Below are 22484 nucleotides of genomic sequence, written 5' to 3'. Positions count from 1 at the left end.
ACTGTGTATTTGTGTTGTCCGTTGTTATTTGTTTAGTGTTTATTAATGTTGTCTGTTATTTGTTTACTGTGTATTAATGTTGTCTGTTATTTGTTTACTGTGTATTAATGTTGTCTGTTATTTGATCACTGTGTATTTCTGTAGTCTGTTTTTTGGCTTTGTCTTCTTTGATGTATTACTTTTAATTAATTTAATTAAAAGTTAATTAATTTTTTGGTTGTTGTTTTTTTACATCTGCCTCTTGTGCACGCGCGACTGTGCGCGCTCCATTTTGAGCGCCGTCCACGCTGCTTCTTTTCCCCCCACTCTCGTATGTGTGTGTGTGTGAGATGGAGATGATGGAGGCTCTTGATGACGGAGCTCCAGCTACAGGACAAGTGTGCGCATCGTCGAGTGCGTCTGGAGTTGACAACAGAAGCAGAAGCAGAGTAAGAGGCAGACAGATCCGTGCGTGAGGAGACTTCCACACAAACACCAGGATGATTTCCGATAATGGATTCAATTTGTTATTATCATCATTTTGACCTACTTTCACGCGCACTTTTCATCTCGTCACTGCTGCTGATAGGTGGTGAGTAACATGTTAAAGTCATTCTTTCATGGCTGTGAAGTGAGCTTCAGTTTTCACTTTGTTTACTTTAATTATGGAGATTCTTTAACCTGTTGGTCCATCATTAACTTTTCTGTATTAATGCTGGAAATCAACTTGCAGGATGTTTTGAAGCGTTTTCTAACACATGTAGTAAAGATATCAAACCATATGAGGGTACGATTGTGTTGAATTTCAGCGCTTGTATTTCAAACAGTCCATGCTTGGAATTTCAATTACAAGACTGTGAGGTGACATCATTGCCTGCAGTGATTGCTGGACATTTTCAACAGCTAAAGATTCCTATAAAAAAGAGGCTGAACAATGGTCAGTCAGGGAAGTGACACATGACATAATGGGTAGAGTTGTTGGGGGGGGGGTTGTTGTCTCACATGGATAAGTGTGGATGGGGCTTAAATGGGGATTTTCTTTTCTCTCTTTTTTTTTTTGTCTCTGCCAAACACTCAATAACAACATGTCTTGCTTATCACCACCAGACAAAAAAGCAGACAGCTTCAGCTACAGCGTGCATCGGTCCAGAGGAGATGTCAGGTGCCCCAGCGTGCATGTGCCATTTGTGGGGTCTTCAGATAGGACCAAAACAAAAGACACTGAGAAGTGATTTGCATTTGAAAAAGGGCCTTACACACTGTGGGAGGAGATGTGTGCTTGTGTCTCAAATGAGCCTCTGAACTCATGCCTCAAGGGAAATGCTGAAGTTGTATTCAGGGAGGAAAAAAAGAAGCAGAAACCACCTGTTATGATATCCTGAAACATACAGTACAAAGACAGTTAAGGGGCTATTTATTTGTTCCCCTGGTTATAAGCGTTTATTTCTTACATAAAAAGATGTTTTAAATTTAACAATTACAATTAATTGTGAATCGAAATCGCAATACTGCCTACTGCAACTTTCACATCGCGGGAGGCGCAATATTTCTTAATGCCAAATTACCATTTTAGATTAAATATTGTCCTTTACACCTTTATTTAAACAGGTAAATCAGTTGAGAACCAATTCTCATTTACAATGACGACCAAGAGGCAGCATAAGGGGGTGCGCATAAACAACAACAAGAAAAACATCAACAACAAACAATACAATTCATAACAGTCACCTGTTGAATAAAAATGGTTAAAAGCAGGTGCAACAGTCGCGAGTTGTTGCCCTCGCTAAAGTTGTAAAAGAAGAAAGTGGATGTGAGTTTTAGGAGCAGAGCTGTAAATGACATCACCATAATCTATCATTCATTTTAACCAGAAGCTGTTCATGATCCACACACTGAAGAAAACACCTCTGTTTCTCACAAATCTGTCCAAAAATCACACAGTAATCACTTCAAATGTGTTGAAATGAAAATGAGAATAATTATGTGAACATTGCTATTCCCTCTGATTTCGTGAATCGCAAATTCAGTCAAAAAAGAATCACATTTATTCAAAAATCTTTGCGCCCTAGTGTATGGGCATACATCCAGAGGGTGATGTCCATCACACCCCTGGTGCTCTCAGTCAAACCTTTTAGTCACACTGAGTCCAAAGTCTCATCATGTTTAAGCTGCTCCACACAGGAGAATCCTGCCAACTGTCTGTAAACATTGTCCTCCACCAAATGACAGAGGACAAGTGTCCAAAGATGGCACTACGAGTGCCATTGTGCCTCTTGTGTGTCTTTATGGTCTGCACTCAGCCTGATTAGGCCTCTTCAGGGCTGATTACTGTGCATTCAAATCTGCGTTGCTACATTTGCGGCCTGCAGCTGCATAATGAAGACGGACCTTTTCTCGCACCTCTCATGCAAAACACCTCCAACAGTCCATATGTCGCTTATGCGGCTTCAACAGTTGTGGTGCAGTGTGATTTCCGTGTAATGGAAACAACACTTGTGCAGCTGATTCCGGTCTGAGGCGCCGTGTCTCTGCGTCCTCTTGTGCACATTCCATGGATTATGTGGATTGTTGTTTCTGAGCTGGTCTCATTCATTCTGCCTGGAGTATACAGGCAGATTTGAAATGCCTTCTGTGTGCTTATTTGTCTTTGAGATTTTCCTGCATATGTTGCAGCCGCAGGGGGCAACTTTTAAATTGGTCATGTTATATAAAGAGGTGCTTCATCATAGGTTGAGGTTCTCAAAGTGAAACCGCTGGATTTCTCTTGGGTACGTTCAATTCTCATTTTACTGGTAAATGCTAACACAGCGTGCTGGATTTAGAGATATGAAACAACCTGATAAAGAAATGAGTGATATTATTGTCATAAACATTCAGCAACAGAGGGAATCAGAGTTTAGGAAGGGTTGAGGGGTAAAATGTTAAGGAAAATGCCATCTTACAACATCTTTAACAACATTTTAAACTCATACCTACAGAATCCTGTGGGTTATTTAGTCTCCTACACATTTTATTTGAATGGAGGACATAAGGGTATGAATACAGTTCTTTTTAATAGGTGAGGAAATGCATGGTACCGAAAAGGGAAATGTCCTAATTATCAGTTCTGAACACATTAGTCTTTTCATATAAAATAATAATAATATAATAATAATTTAAACACTAAGTCATTAAGTCATTGAGGGTTTAATTACCTTTCATCAATGGTACTGAAGGAGATGAAGTGCTGATCCTGTAATTAGTATGAAAAGCATGTGAAGTGATTAAAGTAAAAAGTATTTCTACTTCTCTCTGTAATATTGCAAAGGTTTCGTTAACACTTTAGATTAGGAAACGCATATTCACCATTAACTAGGTATTTACTAAATCTAGTTTACTACTAGAATAAGGTGTTAATATATAATATAATAATAATATAATATAATAATATGTGATTAAAGGTGCCATATGTAAGAATGTGGCCAAAAACAGTTACTACATTCAAATTCAAAATACAGAGGTCTTTTAGGTTTTGTTTTCTGACGTATAACTGGCAACCCGTGGTTGCTCGGCAGCTGAGACTACTGACTGCAATGATTGGTAGACGGCGGTAGGTGGCGCCACATGCCAAAACATGATTTCAAAACATAAACATGATTTGCAGTCTGCAAAAGATTTTTTTTAATGCAAATATTTTGTCTGTACTGTCGTTATTGGTGAGTTCAGTTTGTTATATGAACATTATTCCTGAGTCTCTGTGACATATTAGGAGGATTTTATGGCCAGTTGCTTTAGATTTATTACATAATGCACCTTTAATGATTACTAATAAAGGGCTAGTATGCTACTTATATATGCTAGTAAGCACATAGTTAATGTGTTCCCTAATCTGTTTTTCTGTTTAGACTTGTTTAGACTTCCATCTGTAGCAAACTTGGCCTTTACATAAACCTGGTTTAAGATTAAAACTGTTATCAACAAGAGCACATGTCATCTAACTTCATGTTCAGTGATACAAACACATAAATATCGTTTCTCCTCAGGTGCATCTCCTGACAAACTGCCTCAGTCTGTGGACCCCTGCTCTCCCAGTCCATGCCAAAACAGAGCAATATGCAGGAACCACAAGGACGGCTACTTGTGCTACTGTGTGCCGGGGTTCCAGGGATCTCAGTGTCAAATCGACGTGAATGAATGTGCCTCGCAGCCGTGCAGGAATGGAGGCACCTGTGTGGACAGAGTGGGCATGTTCTCCTGTCTGTGCTCTCCCGGGTTCACTGGTGAGTTGCTATTTTTACCCAAAAGAGAATCTTATGAGTGGGATGACATTTCATGTCCTGAAGAAGCAGATTTCTCAGTATGAGGATGTGTGTTTTTTACCTGAGGGTTTTCCCTGAAAAAGTACATTATTGCAGTTAATATGAAGTTTAACATCAGTTTGAGGCTATAATGTGTGCTCTTTCTGAACATCCTCTCATTTTTAATAAAAAGGGTCTTACTGTACTTAAAAAACAACAACCTCAAGCCATTGCGCCATTGTCGTATAGTAAAGAGAGCGTGGGTTCAAACTTTAAACCCAGCCTCTCTTCCAGTGTCAGCTGAGAAAGGCTGAAACAAAACCAAATAAAAAGGTCCAGTGTACAAATTAGACATCTAATGGTGAGAGAGCAGAGTGCAACAAAGGGAAGAATCCTCCACTCAACCCTCACTTTCCTCCATGTGTCAAGGAACTATGGATGTAGCCACTCATTCACAACTCTCTCCACTGTCTCTGCTGTTTCCTCCTCTTTTGTAGGTTCATACAAAGGCTTATTCTAAGGCTCTGATTATACTCATACATAGACTGTAATGTATACAATTTTTGCCAACAAATCCTCAAATGCTACACACAAAGTCCTTTAATGGATGATATCTGACCTTTTCCTTGAACAACCCGACTAAAATGTTATTTTTAAATTCCACTTTTATTTAGAACTACCATTTAAAACCTAGTTCACTGAATAGCTGAACCAGTTAAACCCATATGTACTCATAAGGTTTTTTATAGCGTTCCACTGCACGGCTACTGTAGCAGACTGTTGTTTTTATATTATTTACTGTATCCTTACAGTGACGAACATCTGTAGGTCCTTGTTGTGAGATAAAACAAACAACATTTGGCACATGATCACAGCCCCACTCTCCTCAGTGTGCGTGTCATTCTCACGCGACCTCTGACATCTGCCTTTGCTTTCATGTTCTCAGGAGCCACTTGTGAGGTCCAGATTGATGAGTGTCAATCAGAGCCGTGTCTCGTTGGGGGCAGTTGCCATGACTACCCCGGTGGCTTCACTTGCACCTGTGTGCCCGGTTTCCAAGGACACCGGTGCGAAATCAACACCGACGACTGCCAAGCTCTGCCATGCCAGAATGAGGCTTTGTGTATAGATGGGGTGAATGAGTAAGTAGCCCACAGGAAACAGATAACCTACTTGTATTTTACATAATATACGCACATATTTTTGAAGATATTCTTTAAATGGTGACATTTCTGAGTCATGATTATTGACTATAGTGTTTGTGTGATTGTGTCAGATACCACTGTGACTGCTCTCACACAGCCTTCACAGGCACACACTGTGAGACCCCGCTGCCGCCGTGCCATTCTGAACCCTGCTTCAACAGCGCCATCTGTAAGGACAATCAGGGTAACTTCACGTGTGAATGCTGGCCAGGTAAATATGACAATTTCAATCAGCTATTTCATTCAATAATACAAGAATCAAGAGGTTTATAATCAGCTGTACAGTTTTTAGATGTTTCCCTGCTCCAACACACCTGAAGTCAAGTGTGTTGGAGCAGGGAAACATCCAAAACATGCAGGACAGTGGGTCCCGAGGACCAGGATTGAGAAACTCATGGTTTAAACCAGGGGTACCAGAGCATCTAGTCTGGTAAAGAGGGGTCCACACTGGAGAAAAGAAGTGGGGAAAAAATTAACTAAGTGGGCAATATGACCTTAGAATCCTAACTATTCTATTATGATGATATTTCATTGGATTTCAAAGTACAAGTTTTTTTGTTGTGCATTTATGATGCAAAAATAAATAAATAAATCACAAAACAGAAATTTAAAAAAATCTAAAACTAAGTAAAGTAATACAGACACCTGTAAATAAAACACTAAACAAGTTTATATATATATATGTATATATATATACATATATATATATATATTAATGTACCTTAATGCTGAATGCAATACATTTAATAATGTTACAATGGAATGTCTTTATTATTACTCATTTAAATATATTAATGTAAAGATCGCCCTATGTCAGCTGAGATTGGCATGGTACTGCCCACAACCCTCATAAGCAGTAGAAAATGGATGGATGGATATTATAGTAAATATATTTAGAATCATATTCTGTCTATATTCTATCACCTCACTGTGTTTAAAGGAAGAGCAGCTCATTATAGCAAAATATTAAGTGGTGGGCCACATGTTATTGCCAGTGTGACACCTCTAAACCTCCTGGTTTAGACAATGAGATGAAATTCTTACTTTGCCAATGACTGTCATACACAAACAGTATTTACAGTCCTGTATTTACAAAATATCTCCTCTGCACATTCACTCCATTCACTGTCTGTACTGTCTGCATTTTTCAGGCTTTGAGGGGCGTCAGTGTGAGATAGACACTGACGAGTGCAGCAGCGGCCCTTGTCTGCACGGAGGCCGCTGCATCGAGAGGTCGCGGCAGGCTCTGTACGGCAGTGAGCCTCTGCTGCCCCAACACTATGACCAGCAGCACGCTGCAGGCTATATCTGCAGCTGTCCTCCAGGAACAGCAGGTAATATATTCTGACCTAACAAGTGAATTTATTATGTATATCAAGTCTCGAATGATGAATTTATAGCAGCAGGTCGTTTTCAGAACATACTACACTGTATGTGTGTAGAGGTAGAGGTGTCCACGCTGAATAAGATATAAGAATCAGCTGACGTGTCAGTAATCAGTGTGGACAGTGTTTTTACTATTTATAAAAACATATTTTTAAAAATGCACCCTACACATGTGGTATATTCATCCATCCATCTTTGTACCACTTTATCCTCCACATGAGGGTCGCGTTGGGGTGTTGTGGTCAATTTAGAGTGTTCAATTTGCGTAATCTGCATTTTTTTGGACTGTGGGAGGAAACCGCAGGGGAAAACGCCTGTACATAGTTTCCATTTTTTTAGGCCTGTTTTTGGACATTGAGATCAAAACGTAATTTAAAAGAAAATTAAAAATTAAATACGTTTTGTACTGCTCAAATTTCTTTTTTTTATAAAACTTTTTTTTTTCTTTTACACACTAAATTGTAAATAACTGCCAGATATTGGAAGTTATTCTGGAAAAATGGACAAAAGCACTTACTCGCAGGACATTTTCTGGCCCTTTTATGGTTAAAATAAACAAAAAATGTCCAGAGGGACAGGGTGTTAAAGGGTTAAACATAAACTACAGTAACAATGTAGTCATAATATGGTAATAATTTTGTAACAGAGAAGTAATATCCTGGCGATACAGTCATATTCCCATTTCCATCTTGGTAATAATAATGAAAAGAAGGAGATTAAACACCATGTTGTAGCCAAAGTAATAGCCTGGTAGTTATGGTAAACCATAGTAATTATAACTATGTGAAAGTATTACACATATTAATACTTTGTCAATTAAAATGTTTAATTACCATATTATAAAGTTGAAATCCATGACCAAACTGCAGTTAACAATATTTAATTGATCGGTGTTGTTTTACGTATTGTTGCTTTAAATGAAACATATTGTGGTTGTGAGAGCAGAAAATTCCAACTCTCGTTGTTACACAAGACGTAATCCATAGTTGTTATAAGAGTCCTATCGGGACAATGCTTGATCTTGCAATGTGGGTAAGACTGTGAGCTGTTTGCCTGCCCAGAGTTGTGCTCTAAAAACTGAATCCCTGTCAGTTGCACAGGCAGTGACTCAGTGAGGTAGCCAAATAGCATTAGTCTAATCCCTAGGATCTGGCTTTGCTGGTCCCCTGACTGCAGCTATTCAGTCTTATGTGGTTGCTGAGACGTAGACAAAGAGCAGACCTGCACCTGCATGAGCTGTATACAAACTGATATGATGCAGTTAGACAATTCTGGGCCTTTTCTGGGGGAAACAGTGACGGCATGATGTGGCTAACTGCACCATGGATATGGGGGATTTTGTTGCTTGGAACAGGTAACACAAAAACATGTTGTTGTTGTTTTCTTACTACTAGATAGTAAATGATGGTGTTACTTAATGTGGATATATATATCTAGGCCAGGTGTTAGTGTGTTTCTTCAGCTGCATATGACAAAAATCCCACTCTTTTAATTTTTGTTTAAACCTGAATCTATAGCACTATTATTTTTTAGATAAATACAAGCGCAGAAACAACTTTAAGAGGACAAAACACAAAGATAAATTCACATCTTTCAATAGTCATTTGTCCAGAGCAGGGACACGGTCGTTCATGCAGGTACTAAAGAAATTAAACAATAAAAAACAGACCCAAGACCCAAAGAACAGGCATTGACAAACTATTGAAAAAAAAATTAATGAAATCCAGTATGTGAAACAAAAAAGACCAGCACAACTGCATCATTGTGACTATGTAATCACACCAGGGAAATCACCATGTAAGTTCAAGAGCAGTTACTATGATAAGGATTTAGGTGAGCAGCAAAATCCATCTCCATAAGATTTGTGTTCTAGTTTATGAGGAGGAAAACCTGTCAAGACTGAACTGAAAAAGCCTGACTTGATTTTCTTTCTATCTTAATAGACAAGGAACCAGTAAACTGTGTCTGTGATTTTAATGCATTACTATGACCTCAACTCCTGCACTTTAAATGTCAAGTGAATTGTATTGATTTTGTCAAAATGATTGTTTGTAACCTGTGTCCTTAATCTCTTATATTTACTATGACGTGTGCTGCTGACCTCCTGGCCAGGCCACACTGTGAAAATAGAATGTGTTCTATCAGGTTAAATAAAGGTTAAATGAAAATAAAGTCCTGTTTTTCTTGTGTTGGCAGGTTCCCTCTGTCAGGAGGTGATAAACCAGTGTGATCCCAGTCCGTGTCAGAATGGGGGCAGGTGTAAGAGCCACGTTGGAAGCTACAGGTGCCACTGCCTCCTCACACAGAGTCACGATGGCATTCTCTACGGAGGTGTGAACTGTGACGAGAGGCTTGTTGGCTGTGAAGGACACGAATGTGGGAACCAAGGCTCCTGCTTTCCTTTCCTGCTGGATGGGACTCATGGCTACACCTGCTCCTGCACAGCCGGCTACACCGGACCTCTCTGCCAGACCCCCACCACTTTTTCTTTCCAACGCAGAGGGTACCTGCTGCACCAGAGTCCACTGGCGGACGCTGACGTCTCTTGGAACATCACCCTGAGCTTCATGACGGTTCTGCCCAGAGCTTTGTTGTTCCAGAGGAACAATGGAGGCCTGCTGCTGAGTCTGGAGCTGCAGGGAGGGCAGCTCCGTCTCACACTGAGGAGGGAGGCTCCTGCTGGGGCTGATGTAGAGAGCTCTAGTAGCCAGGTGCTGGAGCTCCCACACAATGTCACAGATGGAGAGTGGCATTCTGTAGAGGCTGTGCTTGAAAAGTGGGTGCTCAGCCTGAAACGGTTAGATGCTGGGAGCTGTGGGAGCCAGTCGTGCCACAAGGTGGCCTCAGTCCAGAGCCACCTGGCCAGAGAGGTAGTGCCTCCTCAGAACACTTTTATTGGGGGAGTGCTTCAGGACTCAAATAGCCCCGATGAACATTCTCCAGTTCCAGCGTTTATTGGCTGCATGCGGGATGTATTTGTGGACTGGCAGCTCGTCGTCCCTGAAGAATGGCTGAGCAACTCGGCTGTTAATGTTTCTCCTGGCTGCAGCCACAGGGACCGCTGCCTGGATGTGCCTTGCCAACATGGAGGAGAGTGTGTGTACCTGTGGCAGAGCTACCTCTGTCAGTGTCCAAGGCCTTACGAGGGCCACGACTGTGAGAAGGGTATGTTTGTTTGTTTACACGCTAAAGATTTTGCTTTCAGAAGTGGCCAAAATGACATACAGTACTAGACTCACATGCAATTGTAGGCTTTAAGTGTTAAAACAGTGCATAACTTTCAAATGTAAACAAATGTCCATTACATTTGGCCACCAGTCACTGTGGCAGCTGGACAAAAAAGTTAACTTCAGGTCCTTTAAATAAAGGTGAACGACACAGGAAAAGCATAAGCAATGTGTGTAAGGAGGACTCGTGATCCCTAGTTGCCTCTAACTTTGAGTTTTTTGTCCCGATTACAAATGGATTTGACTTTTCTTTTTCTGAGCCACATTCGTCAGTCACGACAGTGCATTTCTTCTGTACTAACGTCATAAACAAGCCAGTCACAAACCTTGCGATCCATACTAATTGACCACTTTGTTTTAAAAACATATTCTTTTACTTTTCATTGAACCGGCCTCTTCACCCCAGCATTATGCCATCACATTTTGAGCTTTAAAAATGTCTAACTTGCTTGTTGATTTACCCTCATAAGTTAAAAAAACCCACACACATAGTGGATATGTCAACAACACAACAGTTCACAGTTCAAGTCTATCAGCTCCACTTGAGTCTTCCTGCAGTACACACAGGAAGTGATTCATTTTATGTCAAGAGGCAAAGACAAAGGCAACAGCCACATTGTGCTAGAAAAATGAAATGTCTGCACACACACCGACAGGGCCCCGTTCCGGTTCCCAAACCTAATTTTGAACCGGCCGGCGCATTCAAACTGAAAAATAATAGATGGTTCTTCCTTGAGTGGGCGTGTCATATTCTGGGTTGTTAAAACAAGCGGGAAGTAGAGGAAGAATGGAGGAAAAAGTGCTGGTAACGTCCTCCCATTTTTGTTCCTCTTAAACTGGTGTGAACCTGGGCTGGTTCGACAGAATGCACCAAGGTCCTGAGACTCCAGAACCAGAACCAGAACCAGAACCGTGTCTCTCTGAAAACACAAACAGACCGGAGTCCCACCCATCCCTGTGCTGCTGCTGTATACACACAAATGCATCCTTGGTCAGATGTGGTAGTGTTGCTTGACAGAGCCGGGCAGAATGAAACCATCAAAGTTTATACACCGCATTTAAAGAGATGCGATGAGGCCAATTTAAAGGACAGAGGCAGAGATCCTCTTATCTCACACACTGGATTAACGATATTCTATTTTGGAATTAAACAGAACTCCCAAGGAGATGACATCATCACAGCGAGATGTAGAGAACAGAAAATTAGTGATAGATTTAATTATTTAATTGAAAAGAAATGTGCTTTTTCACATATGCTTTTTTTTCCCTTCTGCCTCTTTGGTGTTTTACAGAATTTGCCATAATTTAACGCATTATTCCTTTTACCTGTTCTTCACCTGCACCCTTGACTAGTTTCCTTTTCCCACGGAGGATATTTATAGCCTCTTGAGTCTATCAAAGCAGATTACTGACTGCAGCGTCTGATTAGACGTCCACACACTCTCTCACACTCACACTCATATTCAGAGACGTTTAGTACAACTTTAGGTAGTTGTCACATGACTCTTGGTGACCTCTCAGCCTGCGTGTCCTCAGTGTTCCGCTGTCGTGCCAGGTGAGCACAGCACAGCACAAAGTGTTGACAGTGGTCACAGTTTATGAGGGCTATAGTGGCTGCTTACATTTCCTCTTCTCCATGTCTGTAAAGAAATCTGTTGACTCACAAACCTATCATGGCACTCTTAATTAAATATAGGAATTAAAGGTATTAAATAAGGTCTGTGCTCAGAAACCCAGCATATTACACCTATGTCCTGGAAACTGACTGCACTTTCTTCTTCTCTCATCTTTTTGTCCATATTTCCAGAACACGTTACTGCACGCTTCGGCAATGAAGACTCTCACAGTTACGCTGCGTTCACAGTCACCGGCGACGTGGCACACAACCTCTCCATCTCCCTCTTCCTCCGCACTCGTAAGAACGGCGGCCTCCTGCTGGTTCTCGCCAACAGCAGCAGCCAGTACCTGCACATGTGGCTGGAGGACGGCAAGGTCACGGTTCAGGTCAACAACTTTGAGAGCGTGAAGGCCGAGAGCGCGATCGACGACGGGGAAGTCCACTTTGTGAGCGTGGAGGTGTCGGAGAGTCGCATGACTCTGTATGTGTCAGCTCAGAAACAGGGCGACGTGGAGGTCAGGGCAGTCACTGTCCACGCTGGAGACACTGTACATGTGGGGGGTCTGGTGGACAGAAGGACAACTGCAGGGTTTGGGGGATACTTTAAAGGCTGCATCCAGGACCTGAGGATGAATGACAGCAGGCTGCAGTTCTTTGGGCTCACATCAGTGAGATCTTATCCACTCAAACTCATAGGAAATGTGACAGCTGGCTGCTCAGGGGACAACGCCTGTAGTGTGAGTAAAACACTTTACATCACAAAGTGTTGCCATCACTGTCCCTCTGTAAAGAAAAAATGTTGTTGTTCCGTAAAATAAAAAAAAATGCTTCACTTTGATTGTACCAAATAGGATAAATCGGAAAACAGCGTGAGTTATAAAGTTCATTATCCCCTGCATACTTTCTCTCATCCTCAGAGAAACCCGTGTCTCAATGGGGGGATGTGCTACTCCATGTGGGACGACTTCACCTGTAACTGCCCACCCAGCACAGCAGGGCGGCGCTGTGAGGAGGTCAGATGGTGTGAGCTGTCCCCGTGCCCCACAGGGTCAGAGTGCACAACGCTGAACCAAGGATATGAATGTAAGTGGAGTCTCCAAAGAGTAAAAAATGTAGCATCATGAAAACATTGATCATATTAATACTTATATTTGGGACTCTGGAGGCCCTATAGGCAAAGTGTGAAAAAAGATGACTCACTCATGTTTTTGTGGTCGTCCTCAGTCTAAGTACAGGAGATAAAACACGCGATGTTGACTTTCGCACTCATTGCTACGTCACAACAAGACATTCCTGGAATTGTCTCTTGGAGCTCCGGTTTGTCCCTAAAAAAAACAAGAGTGCTGGCGAGGGCAATAGTATCGAGAAGAGCAGAGGTCTGCGAAGTGTTCTATTCTTGGCTGCACAGTGCAGCACAGAGTTCTACACAAACTTCCAGCCTCAGATGATTTTCCTGTCCAGTGGATACATGTTATATATGACGGCAATGTGTCAGCTAGAGTCTGCAAATGATGGCTTTTCCAAATGCTAACTGCTGTTAGCTGCCGGAGCCTCAGTGACGCTGATATAGTTTCCTGTGTCTCATTTGCATTTAAAGAGACAGGCACTCAAAACTGAGTGTTGGCAGGGTGATTGAACTGCTGTGGTGCTTCATCCTTTTGACCAAAGCATGTCACAGATGTGTGTTCATCAGTGAACAAACCAGAAATAGGGTAAAACATGTCTCCTTTAAGAAAACAAGTTGTGTACTGGTCTTTTCCTTAACATAAAATACAGCAGTTACATAAAAGGCCTTAAACCTGAGTTTGAGGAGCTCTTCATGGTAGGTTGCCTAACTTTTGACCCTGTTTGTGGATTTAGTCATTGTCTTCATGTAACACATTCATCCGGCCTCACTCTGCCCTCACTGTGTTTACCATATCTGCGTCATTAAGCAGGACATGAGCGTGCGGGCAGATTATCTGTTTTTCTTTGCTGGGATTAGTGATGATATACTGTGTCACCTGTCAGTCCTGTAAGACACTCCAAAAGGATTTAAGTTTCAGACAGTGGAGTCGTCCGGTAATGTTGTCTTCTGTGGATTTAATTGAGAATTCTCCCTAGTGTCTACTAAAACCAGTAAACAATTGAACCAAAAAGTCACCTGAAAAGAATGCTTTAAAAGTGCAACAAATAATGTGTGTGTAAATGTCTGAACAATAAAACATGACAGGTATTTTCTCCTTATTATTCAGGCTATGCCAACGCCACTTTCCTGAACAACAGCACTGTCCTCTCCTACCGTGGAAACGGACTGATATCCCGCAATCTAACCAACATCTCCCTGAACCTGCGCACGCGGAAGCGCAACGCTGCGATCCTGCACGCAGAGAAGGGCTCGGCCTTCATCACACTCTCTGTCCAGGATGGTTTCCTCTCCATTGAGCTTCAGAGCACCAGTTTGGATGACCGTGTGGTGGAGGGAGCGCAGGCTGAGTCTACAGTCAGCCTCAGCAGCCGCAGGCGTGTCAGTGATGGCGAGTGGCACAGTGTCCAGCTGTTCATGGCGGCGCCCTGGATGCACACGTCCCAGTGGACTTTGGTGCTGGATGAAGAAATAGAGGAAGCCAGCACTTCCAGGAGTCGCGGAGGCAACGTTGACTTCCTCAGAGAGGGGGTGGACATTTTCCTGGGGGGCCTGGACCCTGATGCTGGCTGGTCTCTGGCTGGATGTCTGGGCACAGTAGAACTGGGTGGCATTGCCCTGCCCTACTTCAGCTCCTCTGATGTGAACCTCCCACGCCTGCAGGAGGAGCAGTTCATCCAGACGTCGCCGCGTCCACCTCTCCTGGGCTGCAGCGGGGCCTCTGTGTGCGAGCCCAGCCCCTGCATGAACGGCGGGGACTGCCAGGACCACTTCAACACCTACAACTGCAGCTGTGCTGACGGCTGGACCGGCAGACGCTGTGACGCCGTCGCCAACGTCTGCGCGTCCGGTCCCTGCGTCCATGGCAACTGCAGCATGAGTGACACGTCCTACAAGTGCACCTGTGAGTTTGGCTACGCAGGTGTGGACTGTGAGAGAGAGGTGGACAGGTGTGAGAACCACCTTTGTGCTCATGGAGGCACCTGTCTTCATGGGCGGGACAGATACGCCTGTCTCTGCCCTGAGAACTACACTGGACCCTTCTGCAAGTAAGTTCAAGAGGCAATAGAATAGAATAAAAACAGCAACTCTTGTGGAGAAGAAACAGCATCTGTTTAATCCTTTGAAAAGAACTTGGCTCTTCTGCGCGCAGTTTTCAGAGTTGAGTTAGTTAGCAAACACAAAATCCACAAATAAATGCTCCAAAATTGCACAGGCAAGGGACTGCACCACAACACAAACAAAACCTTTCACCGTAAATGTCTCTGCATGTACGCCTCTGTTCAGCGCTTCAACCTCGCCTGCAGCGAGCGTCTCAGAAGTCGCATTTCTATTCTCGTGTCAGCAAGAAAAGACCTCGCTCTGCCGTGTTGGTGTCTCACGACACGTGGCTCTCTGGTTCGGCAACAGTTTTCAGCGTTCTCCCCCCTGTCATCTAGCATTTGCCTCGCAGACCCAGCAGGGGAACGCCTCCAACCATTTATCCTGTAAACACACACAGCCTCTTCCATTTTGCAGCTCTTGCACAAAAAAAAAAAAAAAAAGCTTTTTGCAAGTGTCTCTCACTAAGGAAGCCACCAGACAAGCTGCAAGCTGGGAACATCTGCGCTGTAAAGTTTTCATCAAAATGACTTCTTTTTGTTTGTCTCCCCTCTTTGTGTCTCTTTCTACCCCCGTCTCACCACCTTTCTTCCTGTTTGCCTCCAGTGAACGCATTGAAGAAATTCCATGGTACATTGCTGTCAGAAAAGTGTAAGTTGTTTTTCCCCCTCGATCTCTCAGGTGTGTGCTATTTGTTTCCTGTTAGATATTTGTCTCTCAAATGTCAAGGTTTTTTTTGTTTTTGTTTTTTTTTACATCAATGTACAACAAAATGCCAAGAAAAGCCCATTTTACCATATCCCATGACATTTTAAACAAAAATGTAAAATGAGTGACATTTCTGACATCAGTCTGTAATACTTGAGAGATCAAGTCCTGAGGCTTATCCAAGCCTTAGAGCGGAGGTGTCAAACTCATTTTAGCAATTTGATCTCAAGTGGGCCGGAACCAGTAAAATAATAGCATAATAACCTATAAACAACAAGAACTCCACATTTTCCCTCTGTTTTACATGAAATTAAGTGCAATTTCAACAAGATTATGCAAAAGTTTCAGTTAACAGATCACAGTGGATCTACAAAGGCAGAAAACATAGGTCGCCATAGGTGTCTGAAACTGACAAATATAGTTTTTCACATTATGAGCAGAACCTAATCATTATGCAAAATTTTCACAAATTCATCCTGAAGGCCTGATTGGACACTTGAGCGGGCTGGTTCTGGCCCGTAGGTCTATGTAATCTGACATCCTGCTGGTGAAAAGTTGTAATAGGTCTTTAATCTGATTACTATCCTGGTCAAAACACACCCTTCTTCCATGTGGAAACCAAACAACACCGCCTCTGATTCTTCTGCTTCCATAAAGACGTTAAACTTTCCAAAAAAACACTCAGGCTATAGGCTCACATAAAACAAAAACATAGCATAGCATGCGTGTGCATATATTCCTCTTACCTGTCCGTTTGTCCTCCAGCAGACGTCCAAAGCTGCCTGTTTCCGTGTGCGGCGACGACACCAGAAACTACACCTGCTTCAATGGAGGCAACTGCACTGACAGAGAGCTGTCCTGTGACTGTCCATCAGGCTTCACTGGACACCGGTAAGACAGAAGAAGAAGACACAACTGTACTGTCGTCCTGTGAACTTAGAATAACTGATGAGCCAACAGAGGGACAGGGGAGCACAGGGACGAAATCAGCCTTGTAGTTCAAATCCCTTTCAAATCAGATTTGACAAATCAGATACATAACTTGCATGTAAACAACATTTTGTAAATATACTGTAGACACATGAGATTTTATTGATTCCCTATTGGGTAAATTGAGAAATGGAAGGAATAAGGGAATAATTAAATTTTTCGGCATTTTGCAAGTTGGGAAGTCGTATTTAACGTACTTCTAAAAGCGAGAGAAGGCAGCGTCATCAAACACACAGTGGAGGCGTCGACACAGGTGAGACACATCAGGGTAGAGACACAAGTCCTAAACTTCAAAATAAAACAGGACATTAACAAGACACAAGGAAAATAGAAACAACTGGAAAAAAGACCTAAATACGTCCATGAAAACGACAGCAGGAAGTGCAATAAACAGTCCAAATCAAACAAACAAATCACCATATACAATAATCCAAACTACATGAGGCCTCTGCTGCAAACCTTAGCATAACCCCAGTGTTTGACCTCACTCTTCATGTGTTTCTCCAGGTGTGAGCAGGAGGTGGACGAGTGCAAGTCCAACCCGTGTCTGAACGGAGGCTACTGCCGCAACCTCGTCGACAAGTTTGTCTGCGTGTGTGAAATGAGCTTCGCTGGAGACTTTTGCCAGACGGACGTAAGCGACATTTACTTTTATGTGGCTCTGCTGCTGTGGCAGAACCTCTTCCAGCTGCTCGCTTACCTCATCCTCAGGCTGGACGACGAGCCGGAGGTGGAATGGGGCGGGATGGACTGAGTGTGTGAGTGTGTGTGTGTGTGTGTGTGTGTGTGTGTGTGTGTGTGTGTGTGTGTGTGTGTGTGTGTGTGTGTGTGCGTGTCTGTGTGTGTGTGACTGATCCAAAGTGCTGTACAGTAACATTAACATGACATAAAACCCACACAAAAAAAACACATTATCTCACATTCACAAGGCCATAAAAATGGAGAAAACAGCAGTTCACACTGCATCAAAGGCCATAGGAGAGGAAGTGCGTCTTTAAGACGAGCTTTAAAAACAGGAAGTGAAGGGGCGTGTCTAATTTTAAAAGGCAACTGAGGCAGCGAATGACCGCTCCTTTCTGAGTTTTCGGTACATTCAGAAGAATGCACTGAAGCAAGGCCATGCAGACGTTTAAAAGCAAACAAAAGGATTTTGAAATGATTGTTCTACGTATTACTGAAATTAAGTCACCTATGTTCATTTCTCTCGTCCGATATGCAGTTAATGTTGTTACCACAGCACTGTTTCTGTGCCTTAAAATGACACTTTGGTCGTGAGAAGCACCTTGTTCAACACAATTATTGAATTTATTACGTTTTATTTACTTGCATAAGTAGCTGTATGTATAGAAATACATAGAGAAATAGTCACAAATCCCTTAAAAGCCATTACTTTTATGGAGATCCACAACTAATGAACTAATGTGTTGGCACAGAAATGTGCAATATATAATAACTGTGGGTAAAAGTGAATGATAACACTTGGTTTTGGTGAAGTAAGTGTTGTGCCCCAGCCTCAGGGATCACAGAGCGCAACATAAAACATGAAATGGAGAGTGAAGATCGTGTGACAACAGTGAATATGTTATTCATGATGTTCCTTATTGAAAATATCCTGTCAGGAGCTCCATTTGGATGAAAGTGTGAACTTTCAAAAACAGTTATCAATGCATCCACAGGGGCTAGAAGACGGCAACGTGTCCCTTTGTTGTTGCCGCGCGCATTCAGAGCACTGCGTGTCTGACTGTGTGTGTCTGACTGGCTGACTGTTGTGCGTTATTTTGTTCCAAAGAAGAAGATTGTGTCTCTAAAGCTTCCTGTAGGAGGCAGTTTTATTTTCAGTCTGAATTATCCGCTGCTCTGCTTGAATCGCACACCTGTCAACACTCAGCTCTGCTGCTGTGGTCACTGCACTTGTCTGGTCTTCATGTTCCACTCACATCTTCTTAGTGTGTCTGTCCTTCAGCGCTGTTGTTGTTTGTCCCTCTGATCCACATGTTGATACATTTGACTTCTGTCCTTGTCCTCTGTCCTCATGTTCTGTCAAATAAAATTTTAATATTTCTCTTCTCTTTGATTGTCGTCCTCTTTTCATCTCTTTCTTGTCATTTTCCATCATATAACAACAACAACACATTTGTTCCTCATTCTTTTTCCACTCTGGTGACACCGTCTTCATCTGAAGGACCTTTCATTGACCTTTTCTGTCCTCTCCTTATGTCATGTGGCTTCTGTGAGACCAAACATGGACAGTTAATCTGCTTTAACGGGATATAGAGCGAGCGAGTCTCAGAATAGACATCATGCATGGACTTAGACACAGAGTGGGAGAAGGAAATGGAGTTTAGAAATGGAGGAGTTTACCATTTTAAAGCTATCTTCCTCAATTTGTGTCTGAGACACTTGTTCATTAGAATCCTCTTCACGTCCTGACAATGATCAATAAATAAAGTTTTATAGGAAAAAAGAAAGACGTGTTGTCTGGCGCCCTCGTTATGCTCTAATAAACATAGACATTTACTTCATAGGGACCAAAATGATTGATTTGCAGGATTATCTGTCTTCATACGTGCACTCTGCTTTAGTTATCAGTCTATAGTTTTAAGTTTCCAGAGTGGAGCTTTCATGATTGATATTTTCAGACTTATATTACTTCCTTTTTTAATCCGGAGTATTAGAGCCAAACATATTTAATCTTTCCAGAATAAAGTCGTATTATTATGAGATAAAAGTCCTAATTTTACAAGATAAAAGTCTTTATCTATATTTTCAGAATAAAATTATAATTTTTACAAGAATTACAAGAATAAAGTTGTAATATTATGAGATGATGAGATCTAATGTATTATTAAATAGCAACAGAACACAGATGTAACCAGTGATGCTTTTCACAGTCTGTGCCAATGTTAAAGATAATGTGGTGCTGATGTATGTATTTATTTATTTGTGACGACTTTATTCTCAAAAGATTACGACTTTTTTCTCGAAAGATTACAAATTTATTCTCGAAAGATTTCGACTTTATTCTCGTATTTCGACTTTATTCTAGAAAGATTTCGACTTTATTCTCCAAAGATTACGAGTTTATTCTCGAAATATTACAACTTTATTCTGTAAGGATTACAACTTCATTCTCGAAATACATTGTCTTCAGTTTGGCCCTAATACTCATTTAATAATTCCTTTAGATTGACAGCATTTTATGTTTCAAAAGCAATGTCAGGATTCCTCTTCTCTTCTCTCTTGCTCATCCATGCACGTTAATCTGAGGCTGTAGTCTTTACTTTGGACATGAAACAAAGTGTCAAAGTTGTGTAAGGACACGCAGTAATGTCATCTGCTGGCTGGGAGTTAAACTGCAGACCTGCTGCTCCAGTCGTGCACACATAAGCCCATGCTGTAGGTGACCTAACTACTGACTGTCAGCTTTGAACTGTCTGTTGAGCTGCAGTGAAGTAACAGTAAACACCAGCAGTTATTAACTCCTAATGAGACACAAATGGTTGAGTTTAAGGCTAAGATTAGAACCGTTAAGTTAAAGTAAGACTGTCCAAATGAATGGAAGTCACTGCAGTGTCCTAAGATGAATAGCTGCACAAACGTGTGTGTGTGTGTGTGTGTACGTGTGGCACATCTATCCTGAATGTGAGGAACATAGCGGGGGGGGGGGGGGGGGGGGGGATGAGAGGCAGTTTTTCAGTGTTGGCACTGATGTGGCCGTCCACATGGAGAGAGAAGCAGAGAGAGAGAGAGAGAGAGGAAAAAAGAGAGAGGTAGAAATCTGCTTTGCCAGCAAAAATGCTGCATCTGCCGATGAAGTGCAGTTTCAGCACAGAACTGGTGGCATTCACAGAAGTTGGGCCTGCTTCACAGGCACATATGAGGGCAGCTTATCTTGCAGACACACACACACACACACACACACACACGCACACTCACACACACACACACACACACACACACACACACACACACACACACACACACACACACACACACACAGCAGGCTGATAGTGCTGACAGCAGGGAAGCAGAGCTGCCGTCTCTCTCTCCGTGTGTCACAGCTCTCGGCTGAGGCTTCTTGGTGGCCTTGCCATGTACCTTAGAGACTGGTTAGTTAGACATTTCTGTGTCTGTGTGTGTGGCAGTCAGTGACTGATGGCGGGTCCTGGCTGCAGGCTGCTCCGGCTCGCTTGTGTCACACTCGCTCTGGCAGCCAAGTGTGCTGCGGTGACAGGTAAGCACTTTCCAGGAGTCAACAAAGAACCTGTAGCGAGGGGGGGTGGGGGGGGGGTAGGAGTGTAATGTCTGCAGCGTTGGAGCGTGAGTGCACAAGTTATTTTTTGCCACGGGATATGGACGGATGAATTTTTATTAGAATTATGTTTCCATACTGATTGCTCAGAAGAAAGTTTGCTGACTTCTGAGATTTGTGTGTGTGTGTGTGTGTGAGCTGACAGGCTGACTAAGAGGCTTCACTTATGAAGACTGTACCTTGTTATGGAAGCATTCTCACCGCTGTTGTGCTGTTGCTCACCTTTTGTCAGCCACTCACAGTGTCACGACCATCACACCAACCACAACCACTGATGTAAGTGCACGTGCAATGCTCCGCCTGCTGCTTTCTCCGCTTAATGAATGTTCACAATCGCTCACCTGCTGCACTGGTGGCTTTGATTCACTGGGGTTTTTTTTTTTTTTTGACTGGTCCAGTCAGAAATGCGTGTTTGCATGCAGGTGTACTCGTGTTCCGGGTTTGTGAGTTCTTTTGGTGTGTGTGTGAGGATCAAAGGGAGCAAGGGGGCCGTACGTTAAAAAATGTATTATATCATTAAAAAGGCCTTCAGACACTTTACGTTAAAACAGCTTTTCTTGCCTCGGGAATTGTGTGTGTTTGAGTTATTTCCGTTATGTGTGAGTGTTATGTTTTCTCTGGTGGTGTTTGCTGTGTTGGTGCTGACAGGATCATCAGGCAGCATATTGCCCGTATGTGTGTGTGTGATGCTCCACAGATAGAACGAGCTCCGCGCGGCTCACGGGTGGCTGCCGTGCTGGCACCGTGTCTGGTTGCTTTGGCGATAGTGGCGGCGGTGGGGCTGGCGTTGGCTGTAGCCAAACTGCGGGAGAGGCGGCAGACGGAGGGAGGTTTCAGTCCGCGGCAACTCGAGGCTGCCGGTGGTAGCGGCCCACCTGCTGAGCTGAGAAACACATCCATCAGCACGTTGGCAGCACGCGTGGAGCGCCTGGTGTAGTGAGAAGTGTGTGTGTAAGAGTGTGTGTGTGTGCGTGTGTGTGTGTGACACAGGTTCAGTTTGACATTTTTTTTATTTATTTACCGTCTTCATCTGTCTCTCTGTCCTCCATCAACTGCAGCTGACCTCTGAGAGTTTGACCTCTGACCTGTTGCTGTGCATCAGTCTGGTGTCTGGTGTGGTCCTGCTGCTGGTTTTGGTCCTGACTGCAGTCGGACTGGTGGTGGCGCTGAACCGCCGCGCCAATCACGGCACCTACAGCCCCAGCCGACAGGAGAAGGATGGATCTCGGGTGGAGATGTGGAGCATCACCCAGCCACCGCCTATGGAGAGACTGATATGAGACAAACAATGTGCGAAATACCCATTAATACGCAGGGGTTTTCCCAACTGTGTCACCACCCCAGGTGCCACCCTGCAGTATCTTCCCTGTCAGATGTGGGCTTGTGTGGGCCTTTTCCACAGCAATGAATTAAAACATTAAAATACAAAATTACAAATAAAATAATTTATATTTTGTCTGGTTAAAAAGGATAAGAAAGCATGCAAATTGTATTATGTATGTAGATTATATATGTAAAACTGGAAATACAAAAATCTTTAGGAAAAAAACATGCTT

General features: G+C 42.8%; 1 protein-coding gene across 1 annotated transcript; it reads left to right on the top strand.

Annotated features, from left to right (window-relative positions):
• Window positions 1-338: 338 nt before the first annotated feature.
• crb1 (crumbs cell polarity complex component 1) lies at window positions 339-22208 on the top strand (the record flags this gene model as incomplete). The annotated part of the gene is made up of 14 exons (XM_083887770.1): window positions 339-428; window positions 1087-1141; window positions 4002-4238; window positions 5203-5398; window positions 5533-5672; window positions 6613-6795; window positions 9044-10012; window positions 11882-12429; window positions 12610-12775; window positions 13927-14866; window positions 15525-15569; window positions 16392-16517; window positions 17124-17250; window positions 21987-22208. The coding sequence occupies 14 exons, from the start codon at window positions 339-341 to the stop codon at window positions 22206-22208; spliced, it is 4044 nt and encodes a 1347-aa protein (XP_083743896.1).
• Window positions 22209-22484: the final 276 nt, after the last annotated feature.

The sequence above is a fragment of the Microchirus variegatus genome (assembly GCF_963457635.1).
Source record: "Microchirus variegatus genome assembly, chromosome: 4".
NCBI classification, from domain to species: Eukaryota; Metazoa; Chordata; class Actinopteri; order Pleuronectiformes; family Soleidae; genus Microchirus; species Microchirus variegatus.
Note: the sequence above shows the minus strand (reverse complement) of the source record. Positions and strands in the feature narration are given on the sequence as shown.